Below are 11392 nucleotides of genomic sequence, written 5' to 3'. Positions count from 1 at the left end.
TAGTGTGCATCTTTGTGAAGGGCAGTGAACCTTAGAGGTCTTCCAGTCAATCCCAGTAAATAATTTTAGACCAGTTTCAATTCCATTATAGTAAGCATTTCACTTGTGACTCCTAAACATTTCCTCTATACATGATGACATGAACGTAACTGATAAAAATAGTGTGGGAGGTTCAAACTGTGTTAAAATGTAATGATGATGATGGTGGTGATGGTGATGATAATGATGCCTTGTGTGCCTAAGAGGGATGGGGTGGAGGGATGATTTGTTCATTTTTCTGCCTTCTTTCTCGTCCTGCCTCTCTCTCTTTCTCTCTAGCTTTAAATCATTCAGTGAATGATTGCATTCCTTTATCAGTTTTGGAAACTAGATGGCTTTCAGAAATTCACATAACTTTTTTTCAAAATCATCTTTGGTCTCAATTCTTTTGCAAATGCCCTTCCAAAAGCCAACAAACAGTGGGAAATGGAAAAGGGACCCACAATTGTTTGTATGTTGAAATGTTTTTGTTGTGGAAATATTTAACAGTCATAAAAAGCATCTGGATTTGGGAGGCAGGAGGGAGTTAATTATATGAAAATGAGTCTAACGTTATGTGTAAAGCAATCTGCATATTTCTCGGAGGTTTTTTGAGCCTTAAACTCTCAGGTATATATTTTAATAAATTAGGTGGAGGTCCCTTTTTTAATACCAAAGCTTTAAATATTTTATTTTATTTTCAATTCAGCCCTTGTTTCCACCTAATACTTTCCTTAAATATATATTCTGTTTATTGCAGACCTTGCTTTTGCTGCATCCTTGGCATGAAGTTATGTCTTATGTATTTTGTCAGATGTAATAAAGAAATGTTCTGATATGTTTATCTATATTTTGTGTTGTCTGCAATTGTTTTTCCTAAGATTTACAGTGAGTCTTAACTCTCTGGAGAATTTTCAACTGAATTTCATTGACCCGAGTAAATAAAATAATGGAATTTTTTATGAGCTGGAGATCTTTATGGGCAATTGTTTTCAATGACTGAAAAGGCAACCTAGTTTTAATATTTCCTCCCCACTCTTGTCAGATACACAACTGTATGCATATATTGATTTTCTGGATTGTGGCAACAGTAGTCAGAATTTTGATTTTAATTGTGACACTTTCCAAGCATCATAGCAGATGATGATGGACTGTTAATATTGGATTGCAAAACTATTCCAATTTGTTTGGCTTGTTACTAGCGAAACTTTCATAGCAGTTTTCATGAAGCTAGATGATGCCATGGAGTCCCAGGTGGTGCAGTGGGTTAAACCACTGAGCTCCTGAACTTGCTGACCAAAAGGTTAGTAGTTTGAATCCAAGGAGCGGGGTGAGCTCCTGCAGTAAGTCCCAGCTTCTGTCAACCTAGCAGTTTGTAAACATGCAAATGTGAGTAAACAGGTACCGCTTCGGCGGGAAAGTAACAACACTCCATGCAGTCATGCCTGCCACATGAAGTGTCTACAGAGAACACTTAGAAATGAAGACAAGCACCAACCCCCAGAGTCGGACACGACTAGACTTAACGTCAGGGGAAAACCTTTACCTTTTAAAAGATTATATCCTCCAGTGCCTTGCCATTCACTTGAATGATAGGTATGTGTGCCAGTTTACAAACTAATAACTTTTCAGAAACTTTTTTACACAATTGTAAAAGAAAAAAGGAGTTAAAATCAGAAGTATGTTTTGCTCTGAATGTATACACGGGACAACATTCACTCTACAAAGCACATAGAAAGAGTCCAAGCTCCAAAAACTTATCTTTATTGTGCATACAACATTACACAATTTGGCCAGATGTTCAGGAAGCTACAAGCTTTTACAAATATTTCCTGACTGACTAAGGAAATCCAGGAGTGTTCTTGTAAAGCCTGGTTTCAAATGAAAACTGTGTGACAGAGCTACCGGATTGAGGATAACTCAAGCCAGTTAAGAAGCTTAAAAGAGTTAGGAAGCAAAACCTGCAAATATAAGCAGAATAAAATAATGCATCTGAAGTTTTAAAATAGAAATAATGTGCAGACTCCTACCTGAGCTCAGAGGGGAAAGCTGTTATCACTGACTTCCAGCCCATCCTCAAACAGTGGAAAGGTTGGGGGAAGAAATGCATTTCTTTATGCATTTCAGGTACGTAGGAAAACAGAGCACATCATCTCCATTGAAGACATTTATTTTTACCTTTTGTTCCTCCAGCTTTCTTGTTCGGGAGATTCTTTCAACTGATAGGACAGACAATAAGCAGGGATTGCTCAAGATTTCAGTGGCAAAGCGTTTAGCCCTCCTTACTATATCAAGAGTACATTTTGGCGTGGGTGGAGAGCCTGAATATGAACTTCGAAAGAATATGCTGCGACTTTTTTTATTAGTATTAATCTACTTACAGAATGGAGGACTATGGAGGAGAGCAATGGGCATATCTTAACCTTCTCAAGGAAAGCAGAAAGCCTTTCCTTTTGTTTAGCAACCAGCATAGCAGATATGAAATCTATTGTGAGCCGCTATATCCTTCCTTGGTCTTCACCTAGGCTGGGCTGTTCTGTGCACGTCTCGTGAGCCTTTTCTTCCTCTTCTCCATAATCTCAGAAAACCGCTTCACCCACTGGTTTTTGTTGCATGTTCCAATAACACAGCAAGCTAAGCGTTTGCCGGCATTTCCGTTCTCCAAGCTGGCTTTGTTGTTCCCTTTCCCCAGGTCATCTTCCTGTACATGGACCACAACAGACCTTCCCATAATGGTGTACGGACCGAAAAGAGTGGCCACGAGGTTGGCCTTATATTTTATAATTTTGCCTTCTTTAGAGTAGAAGTTGCCAAAGTCCCCAGGATGAGAAGGGTGATTGACTTTAAAAGGATTGTAGTGTCCCCCGGCTGAGTCGCAGCTGTCGCTGAGGTCTCCATACTGGTGGATGTGAATTGCTCTCCCAGACAAGTTGGCACCTGTAGGAAACCCATCCAAATAGAATATACTCTCCAGCTTTCCATAGGGGTAGGTTTGCCTGAACAGAACTTGCCCTGTCACTTGCGGCATTCCTGCATCCAGTTTGGTGCTGGGCTTCACTGTACAAACAGCATAAGCAGTCCCGTTTGATGCAAGTACCTCCTCATAGAGGTGCGGGTAGAGCAAACTCGACCAAAGCTCGTTGACTTTTTTCTGAATGTCTTGAAGTGGGCTCACTGCGGTAGGCTGGACATCTTCTCCTGTGGAGACGTTGCATTCACAAAGAATCAAGCCAGGGATGAGAAACAGCAGCAGAAACATGGTGGAAATACTGGGAATCTGCAGAAGTCTATGAAAAGATAGAAAAGTCTATGAAACGGTAATCCATGCAACAGTCACCACTAGGTTGGATTATTGTAACGCCTTATATGCCGGCCTTCCGAAGACAAAAAACCAGAAGATCCGAATGGTCCAAAATGCGGCGGCCAGGCTGCTAGCGGGATCATCTATAAGATCCCATATTACACCGATTCTGAAACAACTGCATTGGCTACCATTAGAACATTGGATCTCTTACAAGATACTGATCCTAACATTTAAAGCTCGAAATGGCCAAGGATTATTATATCTTAGGGACCGCCTCATTCCTTTTATTCATCAGTGGTCACCTCGATCCTCCCAGGAAAATCTCCTATACGTACCGGGCCCTAGGGAGGTACACCTGGAAGCTACAAGGCGTAGAGCCTTTTCGACCTATGCTCCAATTCTGTGGAACTCATTGCCTTCATATATTAGAGCAATGTCGGAGTTGCAACCTTTTGGAAAAGCGCTCAAGACTTGGCTGTTTGGTTATGCATTTAAGTAAATCAGATCTAATTTGCCAAATAGTCACTGTTGAATGTTTTTATGTTGAATGTTTTTATATTGTGGAATGATATTTTAAATTGTAAGTCGCTCAGAGCACTCTGGTGGAGAGCGACTAATTAAGAAATAAAGTGAAGTGAAGTGAAGTGAAAAGATTCAGAGAGGAGTGATAGCATCTGTATATGTATAAAAGAAACAGTATTGCCCCTAGTGGCACAGCGTGTTAAGGCGCTGAGCTGCTGAACTTAGAGACCAAAAGGTCGCAGGTTTGAATCCAGGGAGCGGAGTGAGCGCCCGCTGTTAGCTCCAGCTTCTGCCAACCTAGTAGTTCGAAAACATGCAAATGTGAGTAGATCAATAGGTACCACTCCGGCGGGAAGGTAACGGTGCTCCATGCAGTCATGCTGGCCACATGACCTTGGAGGTGTCTATGGACAATGCCGGCTCTTTGGCTTAAAAATGGAGATGAGCACCAACATGTCAGGGGAAAACCTTTATCTTTACTCCTATTGTTTCATTAACTGGGCAGAGGCAAAAAGGGAACACTAGACAGAGAAGGATGGGGGGGGGGGTTGAAGGAGTAAAATCATTCCCCCCTGTTTTCTTGTTATTTCCCCCACCCATGTCCCCATCCTGGAAACAACCCTCCTTTATTAAATGGGACGGGGGAATAACCAGTGAAAATAGGAAAATGCTTTTCCTCCTTCAATTCCCCCCCCCCCCCATAAAATGGACTATCCTTCTCTGTCTAGCACCCCCTTTTGGCCTCCGCCCAGATAATAGAACAGTGCCAAAGAAACCAAGCAAATCTGGGTTTCTCTGAGTTTTCTGGGCTGTATGGCCATGTTCCAGAAGCATTCTCTCCTGACGTTTTGCCCACATCTATGGCAGGCATCCTCGGAGGTTGTGAGGTATGCTGGAAACTAGCCAAGTGGAATCAGGGCTGTAGTCCGGGGGGGGGGGGGGTGTTAGGGGTTCAACCCCTCCCCACTGAAATTTTTCAGGATTAAAAAAAAACTTGGTTTGCTCATTAATTTTAACTGATTAACCAAATCCCCATGAGTGTCCACTGAAGTTTATCTGTGTTGAGTGTCTACTGAAATTTATCGATGGAGCCTGATTTCTAAATTATTTTGCATTCTGGAACTACTCTTCATGATTTGCTAAAAAAAGTTTCAACCCCCCCCCCCCCCGACATTTTTTTCTGGCTATGGCCCTGCATGGAATGTTCAGGGTGGGAGAAAGAACTCTTGTCTGTTTGAGGCAGGTGTGAACGTTTCAATTGGCCACCTTGATTAGCATTGAATCACCTTTCAGCTTCAAGGTCTGGCTGCTTACTGCATTTTAGAGACAGTAAATAAAGAACGCCACTCAGAAAACAGAGGCATTTCAGATATGAATCAGTCGGGGCCAGCTAACACCCCAACAGCCTCCTGTGGCCTAGGGGATAAAAGCCTTGTGACTTGAAGGTTGGGTTGCTGACCTAAAGGTTGCCAGGTTCAAATCCCACCTGGGGAGAGCGCGGATGAGCTCCCTCTATCAGCTCCAGCTTCATGTGGGGACATGAGAGAAGCCTCCCACAAGGATGGTAAAACATCAAAACATCCGGGCGTCCCCTAGGCAATGTCCTTGCAGACGGCCAATTCTCTCACTCCAGAAGCAACTCCAGTTGCTCCTGACACACACACACACACAAAAAACACCTCAACAAAGAATTGCCCCAGGCAGTAAGCAGCCAGACCTTGAAGCTGAAAGGCTATTCAATGCTAATCCTTACCTGAGCCCTGGAAAGTAAAGTTAAAGGTTTTCCCCTGATGTTAAGTCCAGTCATGTCTGACTCTGGGGGTTAGTGTTCATCTCAGTTTCTGAGCCGAAGAGCCGGCGTTGTCCATAGACACCTCCAAGGTCATGTGGCCGTCATCACTGCATAGAGAGCTGTTAACTTCCTGCCGGTGTGGTACCTATTGATCTACTCACATTTGCTTGCTTTCGAACTGCTAGACTGGCAGAAGCTGGGGCTAACAGTGGAAGCTCACTTCGCTCCCTGCATTTGAATCGCCGGCCTTTCGGTCCACAAGTTCAGCAGCTCAGCGGTTTAACCCACTGTGCCACTGGGGGAAAGTATGTGGATATTATTAATATTATCACATTTGTTTCTGGTGAGATGACAAAGTCTGAGAATTGCTGACAAACACCTAGAAAGCTAATGGCTGGTGTAAGATATACACAAGAGATGTTCTGGTTGATAAATCTCCATTTAGAGCAGAGTCAGACATAGGGGAATTCTCTACATTCTCATTTTTATGTAAAAGAAGCAAGGGGTTTTCCAGAATTGATGGGAGACGTTTCATAGGATGGAAGAAAGGATGTTCACACACACACACACACACTTTTTCCCAAATTTTAATTTATTTCTCCCTTTTTCTCTTCCAGTTTTCCCAATGGAAATCCCCCAACCCCACTGCAGAAACCCCAGGTGCTCCCCTTTTTGTCTGAACATCTTCTCTGGTTGTTTGATGATGAAAGCAAAAACAATCAACAATCCAGACACATTTCTTTTAAAATTTCTTTGATTTAGTCCCTAACCATCAACAAATGTGGCAGTTACACCAGAAAGTCAGTTACACTCTGATTTACTTCTAAAACCCCTTAGCATTGAAACAGAACGGTCAGCATTCTTTGGTTTTGTTTTGTTTTTTAAACTTCACAAATTCTTCATTATGGTTTAAGCTGGAGAAATGTGACAAGACTGATTTTACTTTTTCCCTAATCGTTCCCCAGAATTTGCATCTTTTTCCACATAGATTTGGGGCAACGGTTATTAGGAAAGCGAGGTCTAAATATCACAGGGAAGATCTGCACCCGACGGCAGCCAGCTAGACCGTTGAAATGTGATAAAAGTGATTCGATTACATCTGCTGCTTTCAGGGCAGGCTGTGAGTTCAGACCACTTCTACCATAATCAAATAGATACACAACTGTTTTCATTTTTGGTGGGTTCTAAAAGTTATTGCAAAGTTCCTACCTTGAGCCCAAGATTCCTCAAGCAAAGATTTTGTTTTCCTGAAACACTTCTCGGTTGGTTGCAATCTCTTCATGCAAGCTATGGCAAGCAGTCAAGTCCAGATTCCAGAGTGCTTTGGAGCTGATGCCTATGAGCGCTGGCTGTTTGTGTAAAAGTTAGGTAATACTAATTCATGGGAGGGGTTTGCAGTTGAAATAGGGAAAGTGTGAACTGGTCATTTAAAGCAAAACTGGAACCTGAGCCTGACACGTTTCCCAACAAAACAAAATGAAAAGTTTTAAATTAATCTTCTCTTGTGTTCTCGCAGACAGCTTTCAGTGCAGCGAAAGTCACATATTTATATAAGGTTAAATCACATATTTATATAAAGTTACATTGCTGACTTTGTTCAGTCAGATTTTTTTTTCATGCTAATTTGCTGATGGATTCATAAAAAAAATTGGCCAGCTAAGTGGCAATGCTTTTCTTGTTATCAAGGCTTATGGAAGCTGCTTATGAAACTTGTCATTGCAATCAACATGTGATTTGCAGGAACAAATGGCTATAATTATAAAAATCTAACCGCAGCAGCTAGGTTTTGAAAGCCTCGTGCGATAAATACAGGCATGTTTGCTTTCACAAAATGAAAATACATTGGGAGAGTATGTAAGGAAAGCAAAACAACAACCCCTCTGCTTTGCATGTCATGGGTTGTTTCATTACCTGAACGTGAGACAAATACAGATTTCAGGTTTTTAGAGATCTGATGCTCCATCGTAATATTATGTGAGCTCTGGAACTCTCTCCGCAGGGAGCAGTCAACCCCCTTGTTTCAACAGGTCCACTGACTGCCGATACGTTTCTGGGACCAATTCAAAGTGCAGGTTATTACCTACAAAGCCTTAAAGGGTTCGGGATCTGCCTATCTTCGTGATCGTATCTTGCTCTACGAACCCATGTGGGCTTTAAGATTTTTTAAGACTTTTAAAAAGCCTTTAAAATGACATTGCTCTTTAAGTCCTAATTTATTATTGGACTTTGTATTTTTGTCCTTGTTCTGAAACTATTTCGCACAAGTTCCTTCCACCTCCAATTTCATTACTCATTACTCTTCAGACTATTGGTTGTTGATGATGCTGTTCTTATGTTATTGTCTTTTGTAATGTTGTTTAACTTTATTGAGATATGTTTTAATCTATATTTGGTTTTTAATCTCTGTTGGATCAGGCTTGATCCCCATGTGAGCCGCCCCGAGTCCCTTCGGGTAGATGGAGGCGGGATAAAAAAAAAGTTGTTATTATTATTATTATTATTATTATTATTATTATTATTATTATTGTATGACACAGCAAACAAGATAGATATGCTGGATTTCGTATCACAAAATCACAAGTTGAACACTTCCCAAGTGGTTAGGATTGTGTGATGTATTTTTGGATGATGCACGCAGATCCCAGTAGGGTCCCACAATAACTTTGTGTGCTCATTTTCCAATACTTTTGCAGGTTTGTGATCCCACCAGTTCTTTACTGCTGGGAGGTGGTACTTGAGGCATAAGTTGCAATGAATCATTTGGGCCACATAGTTGTGCCTCTGTTTGTAGTCTGTCTGTGCGATTTGCTTACAACAGCTGAGGATATGATCAATGGTTTCATCAGCTTCCTTGCACAGTCTGTATTTTGGGTCATCAGCTGATTTTTCGATCTTGGCCTTAATTGCATTTGTTCTGATGGCTTGCTCCTGGGCTGCAAGGATCAGGCCTCCTGTCTCCTTCTTCGGGGTCCTATTCGTGAGCCAGAGCCAGGTCTTCTCCTTGTCAGCTTTTCCTTCAATTTTGTCAAGGAACTTTCCATGCAATGGTTTGTTATGCCAGCTGTCAGCTCTAGTTATTAGTGCAGTTTTCTTGTACTGGTTTTTTGTCTGTTGTGCTTTGAGGAGTTTCTGATTTTTGACTTCAATCAAAGCAGGTTCTTCACTTTGCTTTACATATTCTGCCAGGGCATGTTCTTCTTCTTTGACTGCTTGTTTTACTTGTAAGAGTCCTTATTGTTGTTGTTGTTGTTGTTGTTATTATATGCAGTTTTCTTGTACTGTTTTTTTTTTTTTTACTAAAATCTGTTGCAGTGATTGACATGTTGGCATGCCTGTTGAAGAGTCAAGGGGCTTTAACACATAATAAAACACTCAAACTGACACTGGATCTGAACCATCAACTAAAAGTTCCTATCACATAATACCGTATCTATTCTGCTGCTGGTTTGCCTCCCCTACCCACCAAGTGATCCCCTCCTCCCTAGCTATTAATAGATAAAATCCATCAATAGCTCCCAATCCCATGGTGTTCCTGTTGCCTACCTTGGTATGATGGGTCACTTCCACATGTGCCACATGCCAGCAGTAATGTGATGTCAAGGGGCAGGATACTCCTCCTGTCTCCCACTCCCCACTCCCCTTTGCTATTCCCAAGCTGGATGCTTTCCTGTCTATGTATGTCATTCGTTGAAGGTGGCAAGGATTCCATCTATACCAGTGGTTCTCAACCTGGGGACCACAAAAGTTTTTGGCCTTCAAATCCAGAAATCCTAACAGCTGGTAAACTGGGAGTTGTGGCCAAAACATCTGGGGATCCTAGGTTGAGAACCACTGATCTATACTATGTGGTTGATCAGATATACAGAACTATATCTAATTTTCATAAGACAGATTCTGCTCACGTAAACATTAAGTTATTCATTTTCCTAGGGTTCTATCCAACTGACTTTTTCTTTCAGTTCCAGCAACCAGTGAAAGATCTTAACTCTCTTCAGGGAGTAAATTCACTCTCTAACCCTGTTTATTTAAAAGATTTTTATGTTGTCCTTCATCCAGTAGATTCCAGGAAGCAGAATAGCAAATAGTCATCAAAATATTTTGTTTTTTGATGGTTTTTAGGTGTTGGGGTGCTTAGAATCATGCAAACCCAGGTAGTTTTGCACACACATGGGACACGTAAAACTGAAAAACTGCAGAATTTGGGAGAGTCTTGGAAGGCTTTGATAACAAAAGAGAAGTTGAAAGCCACAAGTGATCTACCAGCCACATTTTTCTCACTATTATTTTAGAGACTTTCAAGTCTTCAGCTATTAGAAGCACAAATGAGATTTTCCATACCATTCCATGGAGGTTTTCTCATACTAATTATTCTTTGCTTAGGAGAATAATATCTTTGTTGCTCCCTTGGAACATGAGAAACTCCTGTCCAAATGTAGTCTTTTTGCCCCATCCTATCCCCATCCCATTCTTCTTTCATCTGGTGCCATGTGTTCCCATCCGAAGTGCTTCGAGGCAGATTTGTGGGAGTCACATACGATGCAATACTTTGCCCATGCAATAACCAGGATGTTGTATGTATGTATCACATCATATTGTCTTGCAGTTTTTACAAGCAGGTTCGGCTACATATTATTACCTCATTACTGAGCAACCTTCCCAGTAGATCAGCCCATTTCCAAGTAGCATTTTTACTAGGTGACAATTTCCCTCCTGTGATTTTGGCTATTGCCAAGTTTCTCTCTGAGGAAGCCAGGATAAGACAACGTTCTTGTATTACACTCAGGTTGAAACTTGTCTTATGTATATTTTCAGTGTTTTTACCACTGTTCATATGCATTTAGATTGCACATGTCCTGTTTTTTAGTGGTCTTATGAGTGTATGAATCTGCTGTGCACTTTTTCCACTGAGCAATTTGGGTCTTTGGACTGTAATAAAAATTGATTGTTTGATTGATTGATTTATAACATAGATATTTGAAGGTGCAAAATATGAATTGTCTAAATCAGTGGTTCCCAACCTTTTTTTGGCCAGGGACCACTTTGACCAGGGACCACTTGACCAGGAATCCCCTTGATCAGGGTCAATTTTCCAACATTAGTACCAAAAGGGTTACGAGTCAGTTTTTGGTCAACTTTAGATTCCTTTTGGTTATTTTTGGTGCTGATTCAGAAAACTGAATCAGATAGACAACATCAGCTCTAGTTTCTGATACAGAACGTATGCCATTCAGTAGTTGTCATCTGCCCGCCCACAGAAAACCATATTTAATAATCTAGAGCTGATGTGGTCTATCCAATGCAATCTTCAGAAACAGCACACCAAATAACTCCAGGAACAGGCCTAAAAACAAAGACACCAAGGTAACCTCGTGTCCAGGCACCACATGGAACGGCTCTGTTCAGGGGGAGGGAGGAGGAGGAGAAGCAGCAGTCAGGAGGCTTGTTGTCGTACCTTTTGTGTGTAGTCGGCCTCTCCCCTCCTGACATCCCTGTTGCCTCGGCACTATAAGAGGGTTTTGTGCAACCAGTCGCTCTCGTTGCAATGGTGTAATAACAGTGAGGCCGCAGACCATATTTTAGTTCTTGGGGACCACTGGCGGTTCATGGACAACAGGTTGGGAACCACTGATCTAAATAAAAGTTCAAAAAATCAAATGATGCAAATTATTATTATTATTATTATTATCAACACAACGACGTTGTATGGCACAGCAAACAAGATAGATATGCTGGATTTCGTTTCGCAAAACCACAAG

General features: G+C 41.5%; 1 protein-coding gene across 1 annotated transcript; it reads right to left on the bottom strand.

Moving 5' to 3' along the window:
- Positions 1-1766: 1766 nt before the first annotated feature.
- sod3 (superoxide dismutase 3) lies at positions 1767-7011 on the bottom strand. The gene is made up of 2 exons (XM_008111279.3): positions 6846-7011; positions 1767-3305 (listed from the first exon to the last, which is right to left on the bottom strand). Exon 2 carries the CDS (start codon positions 3275-3277, stop codon positions 2540-2542), a length of 738 nt encoding a protein of 245 aa, XP_008109486.1. The 5' UTR covers positions 3278-3305; positions 6846-7011; the 3' UTR covers positions 1767-2539.
- Between the last annotated feature and the right edge of the window lie 4381 nt (positions 7012-11392).

The sequence above is a fragment of the Anolis carolinensis genome, chromosome 5, assembly GCF_035594765.1.
Source record: "Anolis carolinensis isolate JA03-04 chromosome 5, rAnoCar3.1.pri, whole genome shotgun sequence".
Classification (NCBI taxonomy): Eukaryota; Metazoa; Chordata; class Lepidosauria; order Squamata; family Dactyloidae; genus Anolis; species Anolis carolinensis.
This window is presented reverse-complemented; position numbering and strand designations above follow the sequence as displayed.